The 25,172-nt window shown below is 39.2% G+C and overlaps 1 protein-coding gene and 1 long non-coding RNA gene across 2 annotated transcripts; one reads left to right on the top strand and one right to left on the bottom strand.

Annotated features, from left to right (window-relative positions):
* Positions 1 to 353: 353 nt before the first annotated feature.
* On the bottom strand, positions 354 to 3,513 carry LOC125013976. Its single transcript, XR_007113419.1, has 4 exons — positions 3,367 to 3,513; positions 1,011 to 1,121; positions 485 to 619; positions 354 to 378 (listed from the first exon to the last, which is right to left on the bottom strand). It is a non-coding gene; the product is annotated as an uncharacterized LOC125013976 (long non-coding RNA).
* Positions 3,514 to 15,304: 11,791 nt separating this feature from the next.
* Positions 15,305 to 23,692, top strand: kcnj13 (potassium inwardly rectifying channel subfamily J member 13). The gene is made up of 3 exons (XM_047594485.1): positions 15,305 to 15,495; positions 17,898 to 18,460; positions 21,807 to 23,692. The coding sequence occupies exons 2-3, from the start codon at positions 17,944 to 17,946 to the stop codon at positions 22,379 to 22,381; spliced, it is 1,092 nt and encodes a 363-aa protein (XP_047450441.1). The 5' UTR covers positions 15,305 to 15,495; positions 17,898 to 17,943; the 3' UTR covers positions 22,382 to 23,692.
* Positions 23,693 to 25,172: the final 1,480 nt, after the last annotated feature.

Raw genomic sequence — 25,172 nt, 5'->3', positions numbered from 1 at the left:
GCACTTTGGAGAAGATTTTGAATAGCATAAATCTTAGACCAGTCTGGTCCGTAAGAGACAGCTGTCACATGATGGGGAAATCCTTTGGATATAGCCGAAGTCATTTTATCAAGCCCCAGTAATTATCAGCTCTATAGTACAACTTTAACATCTACTCAATAGCACCAGGCCTGGTGGCCACGTAGACAAAGACGATGATAAGCAGTACTACTACAGCCAGGGTAGGGAGCACTACAGTGGCCACTTGCTGTCGGGCTTCCTGCATGGCTTGCTTACGCTCTTTCTTGTCCTTAGAGGTTTCCTTCTTGGGTTTGCCTTTGAGCTGCCTCATGATGTCTCAGTCACCAGTCACTGTGTCTTTGCTGTACGCACAAGAACCTGACAGAGACAAGGGCAGACCATAATGAATCATGTTGTAGACAGCTGAGCATCAACATCCTGGAAATAGATGTTTGTCTGTGTCAGAGTTCCGAGTCAGACTTACCAGGTTGTCTTAACTGCCCACGTTTGTTTTAAACAGCCTGATGAATGACACTATTTCAAGTGTCAAATTAGGTTTCATTCCCAAAAATGACACCCAGGAAAAAATGAAGTATTTCACACCACAGAGCTTCAAGTCCTGTAATCCAAAAAAACAAAATAGATATGCCAGTGTCAGCCATTCCCATTCAGTATCACGAGGAAGATGGCGTTCCTTATTATATTTGGAGAACTGAAGACAAAGAAAAGCCATGAGCTCAGACCTCTCATTATATTTTCCCACTGTGACACCTGTAATCTGTCTTAGACATTCATTGTTATTGGACGCTGCAGCTTATGACAATATTACTGAAGTTTTATAGTTTTATAGTGGACAGAAAAATATATGAACTCAAAGACTATGATAACTGTAAGTTTAAAATACTTTTGTTGAGTTATTAAACATTGAAACTGTTTGTATGATCTGGATTTTTAGGATTAGTGCATCTGCAAATACATATACAAAATTCTAAACCATATAAAGTACCTACAGAGCTGTGATACATCTGCATCTTCGACCTCAGAAACTGGCATCCCCTCAGATGATGGTTCAGAGGAAAAGACTCATTCCTCCCAGAAAGTGTTTCTCTTATTCCTCTTGCCTTCAGTAGGAGGGAAAGGAAAGACTCAAGTAAGGCAAACACTGACGCATTTAAGAGAAATGGGAAATTCCGAAGGGCAGTAAGTGTAAATACTTGAGATTGGGTTATCAAGTTTTTGCTGAGGCAAGGCAGTGTGTCGCTGCAGAGTATTAACCTATTTAATAGATTATGTTACACTGTCATCTGACAAGAGACCTGCATGCTATTAGCAACCTGTGCCACTAACTTACACCAGTAAATAACATTAAAAAAAAATGCACAGCACAGAGGGGATAAGTTTACAGTTTTACAAGTGCGTATTAATGCAATTATCAAGTGCCTGTGTTTTGTTCTCATTGGACATTAAAACTTCTCTCCATTATATGATACAAACATTAAAGGACGGAAGATTAATCTGCTAACCAAACCTTCAAGTTAAAGTTAAATGCTTAAACTGGTTGTATATGGCACTTTTCAAATGTTCTATTAAGTGACTCCTAAGGTAATCTCTGTAGGAAGGCACAAAGGCGCAAACGCATTAAATGCCATGTGTTTTTTTAGTGAGCATTGCGCTTACCACTATCGTTCACCAAAAAAGACAATGACATTTTCTGGCATTTTTAACCTGCAGATTAGGCTTATTTCAGATATTCCAGGGTCTAACAGAAAAAGGAGCGGTCACATATTCCGATTAGTTAAGTTTCCGATCAGTTTAGAAGCCCAAATTGAAACCAATCGAAAGTCTGATTAAAAACTTCCATCACGGATTAATTGAAACCGAGATAGAACTGAAGCGTGGAACAAATTCGGAACTGCTGAAAAAACTTGAAGATCGGCTACTATAAGGCTAACACCCCACATACTTTCCTAATCCAGCCGTTGCTTTAATAATAAACCTGCAAAAACAATAGAAGCTAATGCTGATTAGCCATCTTTGATCTGTCACATGATGTTTTCATTGATTTGCACATATCACACACCTATAAAACGGTCAGTCTGATTAAAAGTAGTGGTACATGTAAACATCAGATCGGAATAGATCACCTCACACGTAAACACTTGACCTGAAAATGATTTCAATCGAAATGAGAAAAAAGTCTCCATGTTAACCTGGCTACAGTGTGCTAACAATATGAAAATGGCTCAATGTGGTTCTTGAGGTCAGTCAGTAAGTTTCAGTTTAGTAATTTGAACAGAATACTATGTAACTGGAAACAGATTAACCAGGAATCAAATGAATCAGTTAAAATAACATCCACAATGTTTTTCTACCATGTGAATGGGTAGAATACCAAAAACAAGATACAGTAACCTATGTTTTAGATATGTTGTGACCTGAATGAGTGAGAATCTTCACAAGTGTAAATAAGTACTGTGCCTTTTCTAATATGTAATCAAGACAATATGGCACTTGAAAATGAGGCGACTAAAGCTGGCTGCTTTTAAATTGCACTCTAGGGGAGCTAGTATCAGAATCTCAGAGATTTCTCCCAGTTTGGTAACTACTGTTTACTACTACAACACGACTGTTACACTACTACTACTACTACTACTACTATAGGACTGTAGCACCACCACTAATACAGGGGTGTTACACTACTACAACACTACTACTGTTACAGTACTACTTCTACAGGACTGTTACACTACTAAAGGACCGTTACACTACTAGTATGGGTCTGTTATACTACTACACTACTGTTACACAACTACTACTACAGGCCTGTTACATTTTTACTTCTTAACAGTCATCTTGTACTGCTTAAACATGTTGACTGCACTGATCTGTTGCGGTCAGTATTTTGAGTTGACAACTGAGTGGCTTGGATGTTGAAAAATAGCTGGCCAGTGTGTCAACACCAACACAAATAACTTAGTGACTTTTCAGCACTAGGCTAGGTAGCCTATAGAAGTTACTCCTCCAACGAATTAAAAAGAGGCGCTATACGTTTATACAAGCACGTGTCTGCACACTTTCTCTGAGTTTCACTGCATTATCTTGTCTAGGAAGTTGGAGAACATTATGACCCTTCATTGGGAGTGTCTAGGTGTTGCTAGATAGCTTGCCCTAACTTGACGGAAAGTAAACTACGACGTTGACAGAATATGCTGACGACACAATAAGTAATAGCACGGACTTTTCAGACACCCGGAGTTAGGCCGGTTGCTTCCGACCCGCTCCTTCGGTGTTCTTGTCGGACTCGCGGTCAGACTTGTGGCAGTAAACAGTAGCCTACGGTCGGAGTGCAGCATGGTAGTTACAAACCTTCTGGTCCTCATGGGGCTCGGCTCGGGGTCGACGTGGCAGTCAGCGCAGTAGCTTGTTGAACACCGTTTTCCTTCTTTTTCTTCTTCTCCTGGTGGCTCGCAAACAACTTTAACTTGCATACCGCCGACTACTGTACAATACGTGTGTAGCATTTCTTAGAGCCTACTAGTATCCTCAAGGGACCCTACCCCTCTGACGTAATTACGTCAGACTTCAGATTTTATGATATGCTGTGTGTTTTGACTCAATTGTAAACATCACACTCAAACTTGTGTGAATGACGAAACGAATTAATTAATTAATGAATTAATGTTTTTTTTACAAAAAAAAACATTTTAGAGATAATCTATACCCGAAATGTTTCAATCCAAATCTTTGTTTTGTTCTTTTTTGTGTATGTCAAAAAAAACATATTAATGCTGCCAAAATGCAGTTTTGTAGCATTGACCGAAATATACAGTGTGGTTTAAAGGTGCTTGCTTCCCTCAAAATGTACCACATCTCTTCATAAAATACTGTTCATTCAGGAAAATTGGCCAATATTACCTGTGATTTGCAAAAGTTAATGCACTTGTAGGATTACAAGTTAATCTCAAAGCCCAATTGGTGTCTGTTGACATTCTTTTCCAGTGTAAGGAGAGTGTAATGAGACACAGATATTGTTCAGTGCCCTCTTGCATTTTAAAAAATCTGTAATTTTCACAGTCTGATCTTCAGGTCAGAAACCTTTGTCTGCACCATGGAAGTGTACGCACTTCCACAAATATCTGTTGTGAAGATCAGAGAGTGAAAAATCACAGATTGTTTTAAACAAACGAGGGTACTGAATGACACCCGGGTTATCTTACTTGCAATATTCCGTTTTAATTCAATTAAATTCACTTTAGTTCTACTTGTATATAGTGTCAGTATTGCATATCCTGGAGGGACCCATCTGCCTAAGGTCAGTCAGGTAGAAACAGAATAGAGAAATGCTGAAACGAGATAAATCTACATCTCTCATAGTTACATATGTGGTAGAAAAAAGTTTTCAGACAACCTTTAAATTTTAAACACTCAAATTTTATCATGAAATATTTGAATTTTTTCTTTTATGTTTCAAAAGGTGTGGCTGCATTAGACAGAAATAAACAAATACAAATTATATTTATTTTGTTTATTGTTTAGGGCGGCACAGTGGCTCAGTGGTTAGCGCTCATGCCTCCCAGCTTGAAGGTCTGGGTTAGAGTCCAGCTCAGGCCGTTCTGGGTGGAGTTTGCATGTTCTCCCTGTGTCTGCGTGGGTTTTCTTCAGGTACTCGGTTCCTCCCACCTCCAAAGACATGCCGGTTAGGTTAGGTTAGGCCAATTGGTGACTCTAAATTGACCCTAGGTGTGAATGTAAGTGCGAATGGCTGTTTGTTTCTCCAGCGACCCTAGTGAGGATTAAGCGGTATGGAAGATGAGATGAGATATTTATTGTTTGGAAAATCTAACTAAATTCTTGACAGTTTGAATATGTCAGTTCTCCACACTTTCAAAGTCAACAAGTAACAGATAGACAGTGAACCCAAAAAAATAAAAAATAAATAAATAAAAAATTGGGCTGTGGCGCAGTGTTGAGAGGCACAGCTTGGAGTTCGAAGGGTCACAGGTTCACCTCCCGCCCTGTCCATGGCTGTGGTTCCCTGAGCGAGCATCTAACCCCTAATATGCTCCCTGGCACACCCACCAGAGGGGCTGCAGCCCACTGCTCCAACTGTACACATTACTGTGTGTGAACAAATGGATGGGTCAAACAGCAGGACATAATTTACCCTCGGGAATCAATATAGTATACAAAAAAAAAATCAAAAATAAAATAAAGGGTCCGTTTCACAAAGCAGGTTCAATAAAGTCTAAGTTGATCTACTCTGAGTTAGAAAACTCAGAGTTTCCGGTTCCAGAACAGCGTATTTGAGTTAACTCGGAGTAGTTTCACCCGGAGTTAAGTGCGTGCACCACAATCATACAGTCACTGACCACAACTCTAAAAAGCCAGCATCAATGGAGCCCAACCAACCTCAAAGTGGAAATCCTAATGCGCTCATACAGTGAGGTTATAGGGTATACCAATCAATGGGGTACAGGCGGAGCACAAACAAGCGAGGATTGGATTGAACTTTGTTTGTCTAATGTTTTTTAACTTAAAACACACACACACACACACACACAGTATATATATCAAAATATAATATGCCCATGCTGGATCACATCAGCAAGAATTGATGAGTCCCGTCTAATAAGGGCAGGACTGTTCTTTCACTCTATCACTATGTGCCCTATCGCAGACTTCTCTCCTCTACTGGGACACCCTTACTCCCCTGGACTCTCACATCTCTCCAGAGAACTACACAGCATCGCCCTGGACCCTGTCAAACCTGAGTGGGGTGACTTGGAAAGCACAGAACCCTACACAGCACCAGTTCCTACCAGCACCACATGCCTCTCTTGTAATCTATATTATGTAATAAATATTATGTCATAATTAATTGATCAATAATACGTTAATGTTGTTTTTTTTAGCGTTTAAATCATACGTTTTTCACAAGAAGCGGCTGAGCGGACTATTTAACATCTCCCGTCCGCAGGCGTTGCATCAGTTACTAATCAGTGGAGGGGAAGAGAGATGTTTGCTTAACGTGATACAAAGCATCATTTCAGAAGACCAGTGCACTTATTATCGTGTGTGTCTAGAGGATCGTGTGAAATTTCCAGTCCACAGATTTCCTAAATTGTTTTTATTGCAAGAAATATCCACCATTCACTCTAATCATTTAATATGTAGGATCATCCTCTAAATTGTCCAGTTCCTCCCTAACCCTAACCTTGTGTCGCATCTCCTTCTTCTTTTCATATTCTCTTCGCTCTTTCTCTTCTGCTGCATCCCAGTCTTCAAAATGATCAAATTCACCAAATAGGTTAAAGTAGGGGTGGGTGATATGACGATATTAAATCGTGAACGATTACAACGTGAAGACGATCTGTCAAACTACAGAGATCGTGGGATTGTCGAGGGCACATTCTATAAATTGCAGTTCTATGCTGATGCACCGACGCACCAGACACATTACATCGTCAACCTGACCGACCAATCATAGCGAATTACAGGCAGTGACACACTTTCTTACCTGCCTCCTTGTGTATGTGTGTAGCGGTTTTGTCCTAACATTTATATTAAAATGATATATAAAATCCTGTTTGTGCCATGAAATATGAAAATATTTTACTGTAAAATTAACAGTAGATTAAATTATAAAATACATATTCACCATGTAAACGTGTCCCTAAATTACTGTATAAATACAGGTTTTGTCTATTTTTAAACAGTAAAAACTGGCAACTGCAGCTGCCAGAACTTTACCATATCCAAGTCCAATAACATCACCATCAATTACATCCTTGAGTGACTTTTGATATCTGCTCACCATGCTTTCTGCCATTTCAGTAGTGTTGCGTTTGGTGGGATTCTTGCAAATCTTCATTTCAGAAACAATGATCCTGTCCATTTCTCTTCGTAGTCGTGGACTTGGCCTTTTCTGTCTTTCCAAAGTCTGCATTAACTCTTCCGGGAGCTTCTGCAAAGGTATCTGAAAACTGTCTATCCAGGTTGGCAAAAATGGGGTACAGCTTGGTGAAGGTGATGAGGTAGCAGTAGATGATGGTGGTGAAAGAGAGGCTGCAGATTGATATCAAATTTACCTGTGTAATGTTAGGCAACTGTTAATGTAGTGTTTCCTTTTCTAACAGACTGTTGTCTGCCCCCTGCCCAGGAACTACCAGGTGTAAATGAAAACAAATATGATTGAAAATTGACTTTGTTGCATCACACCTTTCATTTTCAGTTTGATTTGTAGTTTAAGGTAAAGCACATATTGTTATCCAAAAGTTACACAAGAGTTCATTTCAAAATACTTACTATTTTGGGCCCACGTAGCAACCAGTCTTCTGACCTGTATGGGCTTCAGTACAGGCAATAAGTCTCCTTCAGTGATATACTGTAAATCATCTGTGGTTGTAGTGCTGAGTTTCTCCAAAGCATCCTCTACAGCAGCCACAACTTCAGGTGAAACACCTGGAAGCGCTGCTCCTATGGCATCACGGATGTCCTTTTGTGCATCCATCATATCTGTTGAAATACAGAAAAACTCAAACAGGTTGGTCTCTGACCCATTAATATCAAGCATTTAGACTGACAAAACACTGTGCTTTAATGGGACAAACTGGTAACCATCTTTTATGTAAGAGGATAATGGCCACATGTCAATCAGTTTACTAATGTGTCTGCATTCCAATCTTCTTGTTTCATCTTTTAGCAAGTACATGTGGTAGTATGGCAGAAATTCTCCGTGATACACTCTCATCAGAAAACCAAGTGCAGAATCATCCTTCACAAAAGCGAGGATGAATTCACCAAACTCCAGTGACTCATCATTCCTAATGACTACAAATTGGCCCTTCTTGTAAGTTATTCCATTATACTGCACATCAACAGATACACTGTATTTTTTTCAGTGAACCCAAAATGAAGGACTGCACCTTTAACTTCCTCACTGTAAAGTTCTAAGTAAAATGGTGAGCTATCTTTTATTTGCAAGGTTGAGGGACTCACTATTTCAGTAGAAAGAAAGGCCTGAAACATTTGATGCCTCTCTGAAAGAGTCAAACACAGCTTTTTGAAGTTCTTCAGATGTCTGGCACATCTTTTGAAGTAACTATGTTTGCTCTCGAACCGCATAGTCCAGAGTCTGATGAGTGGACCAAATTTCAGGATCAGTCCTGGATAGTGCCGTAAATAATGATGTTTAGGTCTGTTTGTTATCTGGAAACAGTGCCTTCCTGGTATCCAAAGATTCCTGGATGAGAACATCCAAATATGCAACCTGAGGCTTTCAAATTTGTTGAGCACAAATCACGTCAACAATATCCTTAAGCTGCAATGTTATCTGCCATATATTATCTTGTGAGTCCTGCACCTTGTCACCAATTAACAGAGGCAACAGTCTCAAGAAATTCCAGTTTTGTATCGCTTGTCCACTGAGTTTCAGTGCTTTCAGAGTGACAGCATAAGGTTTGAAACAAGCATCTGTTGCTTTGTATTTGAATTGTCTGATGTGCCTGTTCAAAATTGTGTATGTGAACCATTTCTTTTTGAGAATCATGTATTTGAGATAAAGGGCAACATCATATGAGAGGACACCCTCGAAGATGTCATGGCCCAGACAAGGGGGCATGCCTGGTGAACAAACATTAAAGTTCTGTAAATCGTTAAACACTGACCTGAACTTAATCCCCTGTACTTCTGTCACATCCTCTGTCTCTAGCTGTTCAGTGGCAGATCTATGTTTCTGCAGTCCGCTCCAGTCCAATGATTGCTGGATCAGTTCTCTAAAAACTTTGGAATGGCCAAATTCCTTGAAATCCTCTCTACACAATAAGACCAGCTGCATATGATCAGTATTTGATCGGACATGGGGTGGCATATTGAGTAGAGAAAAGTACACAGCCAAGACCTTATGCTTTTTTTTTTGCAGATCCCAATGGGTTCACAACCTCGAACGCGTCTTGATATAGAACCAGCTTGAGACAACTTGGGTTTTCCTGAAAAAATGTGTTGGACATAAAAACCTTACCATTTTTACAGTCACAGAGAACATCAGTTTTTGAAACATCATTAGCCATCATTTGGCCCTGCCAATAACTGGATTCTAGCATACCCTTTAAAGTATTTAGCTCAGGAACATAGTATGCAAAATTGTCTGTTCTGTCCTCATCTTTGCCCAACAACACTTTTTTGGGTTCCCCATATTTGAACATGTCTTTTAAACACTGGGTTCTTGAATAAGCAGTTCTCATGGACCCTGTGTGGCAGGCTGAGAATAAGTCAGACTGCTTTACTGTGTCTTCATCTGCAAATTACATTTCTTTAAGAAGCAATCTATTTCAAGTGTATGTCTGTCCCAATTCATGTATATTCTGTATTTCTTCTACAATGTTTTGAATGGTAGATGCTGGAAGAATATGCTGTCCCTGTAGTTTTATGTAAAACAAGCATACATTTCTAAGATACAAGTCACTGAAGTTTGGTCCATCTGTGACTGTGTCTTCTGCATCTGGCAAATTTTGTGTGGTAGCACTTGCAGCACTCTGAGTATCTTCATTACTTGTTTCACAAATCACATTTTCCAAACTATTTTTGTGTTTTCTGGATATGTGAGAGGTAAAGGAAGATTTTACACTGAACACACAGGGCAGGTTACTTCGTGCCCCTTTATTATATGCTCCTTCAAGTGAAAAAAGCTTTTATCCCCTCACACTGCCGTTCACACAGTGAAACTGGGAATTTTAATGTCGTTACAGATATGTCCAGAGTAACTGTTGGCAAGCTATTATGATGACGACAGAAGTGCGCTTTTAATGCTGCATAACCAGTACACACGTGCTTGCAACTAGCTGCAACACACTTGAACATACACCTCGGTTCGTTGCGATGCAGTTTGCAATGGAAAACAAAAGCTTTAACAGATTTGACCGTTTCTGCACATACGTTACATGAATACATCTTAAATAGACTACCTCGACGGTTAGCATACAGCAATAGCGACACGAAACAGATGAAGGCATCAGCTAGTGCTGGAAAGGCAAACTTTCCACAACGTTTTTTCTTCTTTTTTTTTGTTTCCTTAAATTTCCTTTCAACTAACCGAGTGCAATTTAAACTATTAGCTTTCTGAAATGTTCTGCAATATTTCCATACCTGAGAAAGAGAGCAGCTCTGATGCAGAAGGTTGGATGAGAAGTCTCTGCACAAACTGAGCGGGCAGTGGAAAGCTGAAAAAAAAAAACCTCAATCGGCGAGTCCGATTGGTCCTCAGATGGAGAATTTTTCTAGCAGTATGCATACCGTTGTGGAAATTGCAGAAATATGCTGCAAGGATTTGAATAGTCAATACTGTAATTTTTGGGTTTAATTCTTGTAAAGATTCTTGTAAATTTAAATACTCTCATTGTGATAACAGAAATACGCTGCAAATTTCTGTAGTAGTTGATAGTAGTTGATATTTGCAATTCTTAAAATATAAAGGCCTTAACTGTAAAATGTACACATGGTTATGGCAAAAATATATGCTGTAAATGGTCTTGTTGCCAATATTGGAATTTTTTCATTAAGTAACAAATAAAATAAGAGTAATTTGCACTCAGCTACTGAAACACGTTATAAAGATGTTTGTAGCCTACTGTAATATAATTTATTTGGTTTAATAAAAGTCACATTTAAGTTAAATAGTAAGTAGACCTGACAGAGTCGAGAAGCGCATACTGTTGTGCCCCACACATGCCCCTGGCAGCAGCAGCCAGTTTTAATTAATGGCCCATCAAGGGGCGCCCTGCACCTGGTCTGCTCGTACATGCGCAGTGGAACTCTGGCGGTAGTTTGGAGGCGGTGGATTTGAACGGGCCAATCAATACGCTGCACCTGAGGACCAATCGGACTCGCCGATTGATGTTTTTTTTTTTCAGCTTTCCACTGCCCCCTCAGTTTGTGCAGAGAATTCTCATCCAACCTTCTGCATCAGAGCTGCTCTCTTTCTCAGGTATGGAAATATTGCAGAACAAATTCACTAGATCCTAGACGGATCAAGTATTAGTGAGATGATTCACAGAGGTCCCTCTCCTCAACCCATAGGACCCAAAGCCCCCCACTAACAACATTCTGTTTCCAGACACCTCAGGAAGGCCCATGCCAATTCTCTGATGAGTCACAACTGTTTGGAGGCACAAGGAAGACCTAGGCACCCATTGTACACAACTGTCAAACCCTGCAACCACATGTTGACTACCTATATTTACAAGCAAAAGGAGTGACATTATTTAGCTCTAGCTGGATGATTTCAGCTTCATGGATTTAGTAAGTACAGCTTGAAATCAAGAGCTTTTTCTGCATAAGAAAAAGTTTGTTATGTATATACATTATGATGAGTTGATAACTTAATTTAACATCTTGATCTAAGTGAAAATAAATAACATAGTCCCAACTCCCAAAAGCACATGAATTTCCAACAGACTTAACACTCTAAGAAATTATTCATGGGGTTAGTAAGTATAGCTCAAAATCAAGAGTTTTTCTGTATAACCAAAAGGTTTGTTATACGTCTCTACTCACACAATCTGTTGATGTTATTTCCGTCGATTCATCATAACTTGCGTCACTGAGTGGAAAAGTATAGTCACTGTCAGGCTCTGCTGTTGTAGTCATATGTATCTTTGAATTATGGACATCCTCAGTCCCTTAAGTAGTGCTGAGATGTCAACACTTACTAAACCTGTCCAGATTTGCAAGCTCTCTTATCATGTTGACTCTTGCTTCCTCTGGCGTTCCATTTGTTTTAATCCACACTTTACAATTCCTAGTCCAGGTTGCTTGGATTTTCATCTGTTTCTTGAGAGCCCTGGCTTACCTGGCAATGTCAGAGTTTTTGTTGGTTAAGGTATACATCAATTCCTCTCAGTTTTTTGGCCTGCTACAACAAGTTGTTTTTTGCTTTCCTGTTTGCGAACCGGATGACAATGGCTGTTTTGGCCTTATCTTTGAATGGCAAGCTGAAATAGCTTTGCTATCAATATCAATGTCTTTGGATGCAAAGAACTTGACTATCTGTTGCTCCCAGGAGTATATTTCTCCCCGTGTATCTTCCTTGAGGCTGTAGCCACTGGTTCCAGCTGTAACTCTGGCATATGAGCTGTGTCTGGGGTTGAGCCCGCTCACAATCACGTCATCCATTCTCGTATAGTGTTCCAGATCATCCACTTGTCTTTCTAGGAAGCTTATTTTCTCATCTTTTTCTCCAGTCAGCATCTTTACTTCATGCACTTCTTTCATTAGTCCAAGTAGCTGTGTTTGCTGTTTTGCCACTTTAGAAATTTCATCTGACATGAAATGTAGGGATTGTTTAATCTCTTCCACTGAATCATGATGGCTTTTTTGGAGGCATTCTGTGGCCGCTGCTGGGCATAGTGGTGGTGGCTGCCAGGGCCTGGTGATGGTGGTGGTGGCTGCTACCTGGGCCTGGTGGTGATAGCTCCTGCTGGGGCCTGGTGGTGGTGATGGCTACTGGGTCCTGATGGTGCTGTCTGCCACCGGGGCCTGGTGGTAGTGTCGCTTGGTTTCCTGTTTTGTTTTGCCCAACAACTTGTTCCATAGGCCTCAATATGGTGATCTGTCTGATCGAGTGGATGGAGACGGCATTAAGCTCAGTTAATATTTACCATGTATTATCTGAAGCTGCGGCTGAAAGAAGTGCAGTTTCAGAGTTGTAAACTGATTCCTTGTGTCCTCAGTCTTCTCTGGTGTCTTGGCTCCTTGGGTCCTCAGTCTGCTTTCAATGGAACCTTTTTGTGTGGCATTTGCATGTTCTCCCTGTGTCTGAGTGGATTCTCTCCTGGTACTCTGGCTTCCTCCCACCGTCCCTGTGATACCAGCTGGGATAGGCTCCAGCCCCGGTGACCCTCCAGAGGACAAGCGGTTACAGAATTGAATGAATGTCCCTATTGTTGTTGGGTCCATGATGACCTAGACGTGTCCCACAAATTCCTGAATTCCTGAAAGTAGTCTGGAGTCTCCTGACATACACACCAGTTCTGATTAGGTTTTAGTTTTGCCTCACATGTCTGTTATAGTTGTACATTACACATACAGAAATAATCAGTCAGTAGGTCCTACTACTGACTGAGAACATTGTTCACTGTTGTGATGTTTCCTCCATTTTATAAGTTATGCAAATGCTTAGACTTATAGGATAATTTTTGTTTACGAGTAGTATTAACATAACTCAGAAGTTAAATAAATCTGTATTTATCGTCAGTTTAATTACTGAATTTGAGTTGACTATGTTCAAGTGATATGTTTAGTCTAAACTTCATTTCAGCTTTAACATCTTTAATTTAATTTAATGGCATATTTAGACATTTTTAGGCAGTCGACTTCCTGATTATTTTCAAATAAGTTTAACTTCTTACATTTTACAACGTGGTGCTATTTCTGTGATTTTGTCAACAGGTACAGTGTACAGAGGGAGAGAGAGAGTTCATTGACCTGAAAGTGGATGAAGTCTTCATAAGTCTGGTGGCAGGAGACTAAGAAAAATGTGTGAGTAGTGGGTTGGGTCACTCACAATGCTGAGTGCTTTGCAAAGTAGTTTGGTAGATGTCTGGAATGGAGTAGAGTGAGGTACCAATGATCTTACTTTGTCTGTGTGCACTCTAACAAGTGATATGGCTCAACATAAAAAATGTATATTGTTAATGTATATTATAATATAATATTATATAAGTTATTTCAATTTAGCTGGTATCGAGTACATGCCACTTTGTTAGTGATGTTTAGTTAATCCAACTCCATTACTTTAGTAAGCAAGCAGCACCATTTGCCTTGTCCTCTACAAGCTTATTTAAGTTAAACAAACTTCATTTTAATTATGTTAAAATAATAATAATGCATCGGTTTTATATTGGAGAAAAAAAGCACCAAATTACTCCTTGTAGTTAGTCTAATTTGTTTTCCTTTCATTCTATTCAAAAATGTTCATGCAAATTGTTACCTTATTTTTTTTTTTTTTTACTGCAATAACGTCAGTAAGTCAGTCAGAATAAATGTTAAGTTGTGCTAACTGAGTTCACCTCTAAATTGAGTTAAGGCAGAAATATCTGTTGAAAATTCATGTATTATTGAGTTAAGACTATATTATTTATTTTAATTTAGACCAACTAATTAAATTATCAACTCATAATTTATAAACATAACAAACCTTTTTGTTATACAGAAAAACTCTTGATTTTGAGCTTTACTTACTAACCCCATGAATAATTTCTTAGAGTGTTAAGTCTGTTGAAAATTCATGTGCTTTTGGGAGTTGGGACTATGTTATTTATTTTCACTTAGATCAAGATGTTAAATTAAGTTATCAACTCATCATAATGTATATACATAACAAACTTTTTCTTATGCAGAAAAAGCTCTTGATTTCAAGCTGTACTTACTAAACCCATGAAGCTGAAATCATCCAGCTAGAGCTAAATAATGTCACTCCTTTTGCTTGTAAATATAAGTAGTCAACATGTGGTTGCAGGGTTTGACAGTTGTGTACAATGGGTGCCTAGGTCTTCCTTGTGCCTCCAAACAGTTGTGACTCATCAGAGAATTGGCATGGGCCTTCCTGAGGTGTCTGGAAACAGAATGTTGTTAGTGGGGGGCTTTGGGTCCTATGGGTTGAGGAGAGGGACCTCTGTGAATCATCTCACTAATACTTGATCCGTCTAGGATCTAGTGAATTTGGTGGCCAGGTCAACACCTTGTGCTGTTTTGTGTGTTTGTGAGCTGTTGCTAAAGTGTTTTGCGTCTGTGTCTGTGTCAGGCTGAAACATAATGGGGATGGCTGCTGCCACCAAGGTCATTACCATGGGGTGGGGGTGCCTAGTCTGGTCTAGGTAGGTGGTACATGTTCATCTACACAAATGGAAGGGCCAAAGGTTTCCTTAAGAATAAAGAATACCTTCTTAAAAGAATACCTTCAAACTAAGACTTAAAGCTGCTAAAACAATAAAAGATACAGTATGTCAGTGTCCCAACATATATGGACCTAACTGTATAACAGTATAACAATGTAAATATTAACTGAATTAAAAAATCAAAACATGTCTGCATACTTTTCACACACAGATGCACAGCCTGAACAGCAAACCCATTTCCTAACTGCCACAGCTGCAGGACACCAACCAGCAACAAGCAACACTCTGAATGAGCTGTGACAAGGTGTTGTTCTTTTCCCTCCTCCCTCTGTCTTCTGTCTTCCGGGAACACTAATAGGCTTCATGCAGAGTAATGTGACCAATTGAATTATCTTTACCCCGGAGCTGGAAATTGCAGATCGGAGCAGCAAAGAGCAGAAAGAACATCTCTCGTGTTTGATACTTTATAATTTTGTGCATAGGACTTCTCTGGGATTTTAAACCTTCTCTTTGCGTTGGCCTCTTTCTCCAGTTGACACACCTTAGACCAGCTCTTTGGCAGAAAGGTCAGGCGGCATCTGTTTAGCTCTGACTGCAGCTTTAGGTGAGTACAAACTCCAGCATGTGATGCTATGCCGAGGAGACTTCAGGTACTGATACAAGTGAGCAATCAGCTGTTGTCTGACCGGTCCTAGGGAAGGAGCCTAAGTTATAATAAAAACAAAGTTATCTTGATTAAGTAAAACAAAAACGTCAGACTCGTCAAAGATATAAATTATATGACCTGTAAATGTGTTACACTGACAATGTGTAATCCACAAACAATTATGGCAAGCCAAATGAGCAAACGTGTTTCTTTTAATACAAGAAAATAAGTAGTACGTGTAGATGATTACACTTTAGGTTTTGTATTTCAGACACGTTTGCTGTGTGATCAGGCTGAAATAAAAGAAAGGAGCAACTGCAGACTGAATATTACATAAACCCCTCTGCACCCCTCTGAGCTGGAATTTCCTAAATTTGTTCCCTTCACTTTCAAGCTAGCATAGACATATAATTTAGAGATGGTAAAAGACTGTTTATATACTGTCTCATGAAACTGTCATTGTAGGAGCTGATAGCTACAATAATCATCACAGTTAGTTAAATAAACTATTACTATATAAAGTAATATTAAATGTTGTCAAATAGTACTAACATAATTTTCTCTGTGTGTAATAAAAAGTTATACTAAACTCACTGATGAATGTTTTAAAAAACAAATTCCTACACTGCATTTACATAAACTCTGCAGAGGCTGTTTCTTCATCTAGTATGTATACCACATTGGTTTCAAGCTAAATGGTATCTGATATTTGATATCCTGTGATTTCTATGTCCACACTGCCATAATTCCTTAACTGTAAAACAAACTGAGAACATAATACAGGAAGAAAAGGTATTCAGCATGTCCATTCAGTACAGTATAAACATAATGTAACTTCATTTAAAATATTAAATTGTGCATTGTCCAAAACTGTTTGTGACTGTTGACATTTTTATATGGCTTTCTTTAATGGCTTAATTAAAATGATCTTATGCTCATTGGAATCAGTGTGTTTAACTTTCAAAGAGGTGGTTGGTGTATTTCTGAAGTTTGGACAGATTATGTGCTTCAGGCTAGTTGTTTCCCCCCTCTGCTTATCTAGGCTAACCACATCTCCATGACTCTAGGTCTATATACACACATACAACATTGATACAGATGTTTTCAGCTATTCATGTATATTTCTGTTCTACTGGCTGGTGTAGTAAATGGCTTATTCAGTGACTGATAACAAATTGAGATCCTGTAAAGTGAAGCGACAACCAGGATGTTGCACTTATGTGATTACCTTACTGAATATTACCGGGCTGCTGTTTCCACTAGCCTTGCATAATCAACCACACATTCACCCTGCTCACTCCATCTTACCTCACTATTACATGAGCCAAGGTGACAAACTTTTGCACGCTCACTAAAGATTGTTTGAAGATCCATATCTCTAGACATTTGTGTACATTTCCATTTCATTGTGTTGTTGCTAGTGTGTACAAAATTGACAGAAAATCAGAGAAATTTCATTTTAAGAGCTTAAGAAATTCAAAAGTAAAGTTGGTAAATGAACAAAATGAGCGGAGAGCCATGCAGGGCAGTAAGTTTAAAGCTCCCCACAGATGAAAGACACATTCCTACTCTGCATGTCTCTGTGTTCCTCAGACAGATTCCCAGCTGGGACCTGCTCTAATCTCCTGGCAACAATATTGACATAGAAATAGAAACTCTGGAGAGGACAGGAGTCTAGCTGTCTGCCTGTCAGGACTGCTTGCATATACATCTGGTACAAGTACCACTGCAAATGTCCTGCTTAAAGCTTGTGATTTATTGTAATAGTCTCAGATGTTTTGAAATATGAGTGACAATTGTTTTGCTCAGACTTAAATCAGTAAATGTACTTAGTTGCATCCACCACTTTCAGTCACTTTTATTTTGTTTGCTCTGAGTGGGTTTAAAGTCTTTAGCAAAAGGAAAGGATTTTGCAGACTGTTATGAGGAGTAATAAGTAGTCTACATCTTTTGTATGAACCAAAATTGTTGTCCTACTAGCAATCAAGCTAAGATAATAACCTATATTTCTCAATCTCTCTCTTTTTTATTATACAAAATTGTGTGGAATAATGAACACATTCTCACAATAACATTGCTCCAAGAGTTGGCAAGTTAATCAGATAAAGGTTAGCTAATATGCCTTTGGGCCCTATTTTGCATGGATGAGTGAATGTCACACTATTACTCTAAGCTAACTAGCTAACAAGGTACAAAATATAAGGCTTTGGCTTTGGTTTCACATTTTATCTTATGCATATAAAATGTTATGTTAGGCAATCTGTTTTCAGCTTTTTTCAGTCTTATGTTACTCTAGCTCTTTCCGTCAAGCTAATCATTGGTACCAGTGACATTCCTTTGTGTTCATAATTTCTTTTCAGGATCACCCTTACCTATACTTACCCTGGTTGAAATCTGCCTACGGCCATGACAACCAAATCCAATAGTGGTATTCTGGGTGGCAAGGCTTCCTCCTCTCCTCTTTTGTCCTCTCAAACTCACCAACGCTTGGTGACCAAAGATGGACACTGTGCACTGCGTCCTCCTCTGTACCTATCAGGCTCATGGAGCAGAGCCCTGGGCAGAGCCTGGCTGCTGGCCCTGCAGGACGTATGGGGACTGTTAGTTGGTCTGCGTTGGAGATGGGTCCTCCTGGCCTTCTGTGCTTCCTTTTTGGCCCACTGGCTGTTGTTTGCCTGTCTGTGGTACTTGCTGGCACATCTCAATGGAGACCTGGCTGTGCAGGATCATGATGCCCCCCCACAAGGGCATGTGGTCTGTGTGAAACACATAACGAGCTTCACTGCTGCCTTTTCATTCTCACTGGAGACACAACTGACCATTGGTTATGGCACCATGTTCCCAAGTGGAGACTGTCCCAGTGCCATAGCTCTGCTGGCTGTCCAGATGCTGCTGGGGCTGATGCTGGAAGCATTCATCACAGGTACAACTGTTAATAAAATCAATATCAATGTAACTCACACTGTCAGTGCTAGGTGTAACTTTCACACTAGAAGAAAACTGCAGCCAAAACTGAAACTGATTACCATGTTGAGCAAGATGAGTTTTATTCTGGACATAGATTTAACCTATAGCAATTTACCAAAGTAGCCTGATATCTGTAGGGTACTTACTTCTAAAATAAAGGTCTAAGGACCACAAATAAGACTGTGTTCTAAGAGGTCTTTAATATGAGATGGAGCTTGGTCATTATGGGTCTTGTCGTTAATAAGACATTCTTTTTGTGGATTTTGCTCTGACGCTATGAAGAGAAGATAAAGGGAGAAATACGAAAACAATAAATCAATGCATGAAACAGTTTTTTTTTTGTTGTTGTTGTTTTTCCTTTGTGACAGGTTACTCCTATTTACATGTGGAAAAAGGCAGTCATAGAGACTTTTCCATGTGTATAAATCTGCGTCAAATCCACAAATATTATATGGTGAAGCCTATGTGAAGGTGACCATTCACACAAGTACTTGGGTGTCTGCATCATTCTGTAATTATACCAACTGGCGACTTACATTGGAGTGGGAGCTAATAATTGCTAAATTACTTCTACTAGAATACAGATGATGTTGCAGGAAATGGGGTGCGAAATTTGACAATTGGTTCATCATCTATAGGACCAGATGACTTGCTCGGGTTAGTGGCTGGAAATATAGGAGGAGAAACGGTGATGCTGCACTGCTGCATTGCCTCCGTACACTTCCATACCCTTTGGCACAGATTTAACAATTGTCCTAATTCAACAAAATTTGAAGCTTCCTCATGAGATTACTGTTCTACTGGCTGGTAATACCATCCAAAGCAACTAGGTGATGTTAGCGGGTTTAGATAAATAGATACTTTATTAATCCCAAACTGGAAAATTTCACAGTTGCAGCAGTAATGCACAGGCACTCGACACCATGCGTAATAGGCTATATAAAAATAATAATAATAAAAGAAATAATAAATAATAATAGGCGCCACAGCGGCTCGTGGTTAGCACTGATGCCTTTCAGCTGGAAGGTCTGGGTTCGAGTCCAGCCTTTCTGGGTATTCCAGTTTCCTCCCACCTCCAAAAACATGCTTGTTAGGCTGAGTGACTCTAAATTGACCCTAGGTGTGAGTGTGAGTGCAAATGGTTGTTTGTCTCTGTATTAGCCCTGTGATAAGCTGGCTCCAGCAAGGAGGATTAAGCAGTAGTAGAAAATGAGATGAGATGAATAAATAATAATAAAATAGAATAGAAAAACAAGAAGAAAAAATATGTATACACACTGTATTTACAAGAACTATAAAACAAGTGAATATTAAAAAAGAAGAAGAAGATTGAAATTACAAAGAAATGAAATAAATTCACAATGACACATTTGCACAATACATACATGTGCAAATGTGCAAAAACTACAGTGTTATCTGTCACATGAAGATGAAGAGTTGTACCGGCGGATGGCTTGAATCTGCGTTTCTGATTATTGAATTATTTAATTTTTGTTAGAATTTTATTACACACATCCTTTGGAATGCGGCCATTAGTGAACCTGTGAGAATGAATTCAAAAAAGTGAAATATACACTCACTTGCCACTTTATTAGGTAACACAAATAGCTAATCAGCCAATCACATGGCTGCAATTCAATGTATTTAGGCATATAGAGGTGATCAAAACAAATCAATGAAGTTCAAACCAAGCAGCAGAATGGGGAAGAAAGGGGATGTAAGTGACTTTGAACGTGGTATGGTTGTTGGTGCCACACGGGCTGGTCTGAGTATTTCAGAAACTGCTGATCTACTGGGTCTGGTTGGAGATGATAGAAAGGCAGCAAATTGAGCATGGTTTAAATGCCACAGCCTACCTGAGTATTGTTGCAGACCATGTCCATCCCTTTATGACCACAGTGTACCCATCTTCTGACGGCTACTTACAGCAGATAACGCACCATGTCACAAAGCTCATATCATTTCAAAATGGTTTCTTGAACATGACTAAGAGTTCACTGAATTCCAATGCCCTCCACAGTCACCAGATCCAACAGAGCACATTTGGGGTGTGGTGGAACAGGAGATTCACATCATAGATGTGTAGCCGACAAATCTGCAGCAACTATGTGATGCTATCATGTCAATATGGACCAAAATCTGAGCAATGTTTCCGCCTTGTTGAAAGTATGCCACGAAGAATTAAGGCAGTTCTGAAGGTAAAAGGGTCCAAGGTCCAGTTTTTTATTAGCAAGGTGTACCTAATAAAGTGGCCAGTGAGTATATATATGTTAAAGATAATTCAGAGCAGCCAAGTGAAAGACGTTTAATCCCAACGACATGTTCCAGTCTCAGTTGCAAAATCTTGTCAGTGGTCTGAAGGAAGCAAATAAAACATTGATAACTCTAACCAGTGCTGGTTCTGTCAATTAAAAAAAAAAAAAAAAATTCTAACCATAAAGTAAAAAGTTGATTAACTGTAGGTCAAGAACACGTTTTTAGGTAGGGTTTTAATTACAGAATGTCAAAATCCTGTGTTATATAGGCTTTTACTAAAGCCACATGATCAGTTTTACGGTTTATGAAGGCATTCATTCATACAGTTAAATAAAACTGTAACAGTCTGTATAGTCCATTATTTTAAATTGAAAAGTTGTTTAAAACTAATCATATGAAAGAGGGCTTTGAGGAAATACTTTTTAACTTCTGTGACATACAATAGGTCATAAGAAGATCTAAGGTATGTAGCCAGTTGAGTCTTATCATGAAGTAAATGCAGTGCTGATGCTATCATTGTAAAATTCAAAATTTTTGTAGATATTATTGTACTTTTAAATAGCATTTCATATTATAGCATTACAAATTTGCCAGTACTGGCATAATGTGAAAAACATGTCTGAATGGGAAGTTGTGTGCAGAGAATTCATAAATAGATGGCTTATTTACACAGTTTCGTGCTTGAGTTGAGACATGGTGCCACTCTGTTGTTATTGAGAATGGGGGACTTGTGATCTGTAGAATATGCATACACTAAGAGGGAATTTAGAATGCATGTGGCCATACAGAAGCAAACATTTGTCCAACTTTCTGAAGGTTTCTTCAAGTTCAAGTTATCAGTTGAAACATTTAAAAAGTCATCAACAGTACTAAGTGTTACTTAACGAATACCAGACTATTATTAGCAGAAATATGAATTATGGAAATATTTTAATGTTATTTAGTTTGAACTTGTGCCTATTAATTGTGGGCTTCTTAAGATCTTCTCTGTTTTGATGTCATCTCATCATAATATTACCCTGAAGTCTTATTGTTTTTACCTTCAGGTGCATTTGTCGCCAAGATTGCACGTCCCCAGAAGCGAGCAGGAGCAATCCAGTTCAGTCCCCATGCAGTGGTGGGCCAGCATCAAGGTCAAACGTGCCTCATGCTACGAGCCACCAATCTGCTGCATCGACCCCTGGTAGATGTGAAGGTGAGTGCTGTTCTGTATGAGGAGAATGAAGGTCAGGCTCTGCATCAGACCTCTCTGGACTTCCACTTGGACCATTTGGGGCAGCACCCATGCCCCTTCTTCATTTTTCCGCTCACCTTTTACCACCCCCTGGACCGCCAGAGTCCGCTCTACCCTGCCTTGTGTGAGAGCGCATCCAACCACTTTGAGTTGGTAGTCTTCCTGTCAGCCTTCCAGGAAGGCACTGGAGACTCCTGCCAGAAGAGGACCTCTTACCTACGTCAAGAAATTCAATTTGACCGCTGTTTTGTCCCCGCTTTGGGGCTGGATGCTCAGGGAAGATACATGGTGAGCACCCAGCACTTTGACACAGCCCACTCTAAAGAGCCTTTGAATAAGGACTGTGTGGTTCAGATCAACGGTGATGGCAGTGACAGGATGGAGTAAGGATGCTCAAGGGAACAGATTAAAATTTCAGAAGAATAATTGTGGATTGTAACAATGCAGAGATATTTTTTCTGAATGTCTTTGGTGTAATGCGATGAATCTGAATTTGTTTTTGAACATTCAAGACTTTTACAGCTATTACGATGAAACTGCTATGAACACATAAGAGTTTACACAGAACATGTCACATAGAGATTTAATTGAATTTAAACACTTTGCATGCTCATCTCTGGGCATAGTGTCTTGCCACTAAAAACACAGTTTGATATGCATTCTACTAAAACTGATTAAAACTAAAACATACTATTGAAGAATAGGAATTACATTAAAATTAAACATTATATCTGGTCCAAATACCAATGTACCATTGTTCAAATGTATGCTGTCACAAGTATCTGACTGAGGATTATAGGGTAGTGGGGCTAGGAAAGTGTCTGTTCTGGTGGCTATAGACAGGGATAAGGATGATTAGATATCACTGTGTTGGAGCAGGGATCCATTATTCCTTTTCTTAAAAACCAGAAGCAGTGTATTTTATTACAGTAGGATTCTCCACAAGGTGGCATGGAAGTGCAGTCATCAGTGGGAATATTCTGTGTTTGAACCCAGCCAGATGAGGCCCATTTATATGGAGCATGCATGTTATGTGAGGGATTCACCTGAGTGCCCCCCTCAATTAATTGGTGACTACCTTAAGTGTATCTGAGTGACTGGCCACCTGGTTCTTCACCAACATCAGCTGGGATTTGCCCCACTCCAAAGCAAGAGAACACTGAATCTACAGCTTGGATAGTGGTCTGCACAGTAATGCCAGCATGCTAATATGACAACTTCTGAATCCATAAGGTGATTTACTGAAAGTATTTTGGAGCAAAGTCTTAAAGTGTAGATTTTTAAAGTGAGCCATTTAAAATTAGACTGACATGCATGACGTATGGTTCATTAGTGACTGACAGAATGATTTTGACTGCTGATTGATGTGTAGATTCATTGCTTTATTTACAAAAATCACTGCCTATCAAATCATCATCCAAAGCAATACATAAAGAAATAAAAACTAATAAAAATGAATGTATGATGTTCAATTTGTCCAGTAATAAATATCGATAAATTTAGCAAATGAAGCTAGGTGCTAGGAAGAGTAGTAAATGTGTGTTGTATTTGGATTTATTGATAGGATGGGAATCATAGTGTCGCCTAGATGTTTGAAAAGTGAGCTAATGTTCCACAAAATGTGATGTGAAGGAGGAGATCCCAATGTATCTCACATGTACAGTGTAAATTATATGAAATAAATATTTTCTAAACAAACTGAGAAGAACTGTTATTTAATTTGTGTCATAATTTCTGTGGTGACTTCAGATTCTGTGCTGCTTGGAGGGCATGCCAGCTTCTTCAACATTGCTGCTTCCTGCTGGCATAAAGTTGCATTATAGATGTCTTATCCTCACAGATACAAACCATCCTGAAGTGTGACAGTAATGTATCTTGGTTCATTGCATTTTAATTATCAATAAAGAGGCATAAAAGTGGATTCACTTTCCACCAATATATACCAGTTCCCCTTCCCCAGTGATCTTGGTTCTCTCATCTCTTGGCTATAGGCCCCTTCAAGGTTTGTAAAAAATGTGACGTTTTTTGAGGAACAGGGCTTAACTGGATGCAACTCATCTCACTATAGCCTGTAAATGACGGTTAGCATATTTCAATGGACTGTTTTGGCAAGAATGGACGAGGAAAATGCATATTTTAGAGAATATACTAATTCACCCACTCCCCAATACAGAAGTGTTATCGATTAAAAAATTGCCTCTGACTGATGGGACTACATTCACTAACCCCTACATTCTCACTCACTGGATGGATGACTAACGAAGCCTCTCTAACAAAGATATTACAAGAAGTAAGTGGAAACACTGTGGAGGGTAACAAAGTAAGTGCAACTTCTGCTTGGACACCCCTGAAAAACGGAACTAACGCTGCGTAAGCTAGCAGTTAGCATTAGCATTAACATGTAACAAGAATCCCCCAAATGATGATTAACTTAACGTAATTTGTCAATCACCCATCCAGTGGGTGATGGACGATTTTACAGGAATGCCCACCATGCAATGGCCAGAATGGATATGTGCAAGATTTTCAATAGAAGAATTTGAATGATGACTTTTGTCCATATGAACACAGAGGATCTAGTCTGCCTTAATCAAATGTAGCCTTTCCAGCAAAGATATGACAAGAAATAAGCGGAACTACTGTGGAGGGTAAAGTTCTGCTTGGACACCCCTAAAAAACACAACTAAAGTTGCATTTACCTAGTGGTTAGCATTAGCAGTAACATGTAACAAGAATCTCCTAAATAAGAATAAAACATAATTCCACAAAACTAAAGTGCATTACATATTAATCTGACCTGATATGAAGTGTGCGCCTTGTTGATTATCTCACTCCAATCCTTTCTTTTAATTGCCAAAGCCAAACCAAAGTTGTCTACAACTGGCAGCTGCTGGTATGTGATAAAACTTCAAGCTAGTGTTTTTGATTTTTCGATTTTGGCAGCCAAAAATACAGCAAGGTGACATTTTCATGGTTGAAAGTGACAGTGTTTGCCTCGAGCTTTCCTCTATTTTGCCTCCAGTTAACATCTTAATGTCACAGTGACGTAGACCATGAAGGGATCAATAGAGGTATGCATTGAATTTGGAGAAGTGGATTAGCCTCATTTTCAGTTAGTTTAAGTTAGTTTTATTTCATTTCAGTTATGAAAAATGTAGCTTAATAAAAGATACTATTG

This window comes from Mugil cephalus, chromosome 9, assembly GCF_022458985.1.
Source record: "Mugil cephalus isolate CIBA_MC_2020 chromosome 9, CIBA_Mcephalus_1.1, whole genome shotgun sequence".
NCBI lineage: Eukaryota > Metazoa > Chordata > Actinopteri > Mugiliformes > Mugilidae > Mugil > Mugil cephalus.
This window is presented reverse-complemented; position numbering and strand designations above follow the sequence as displayed.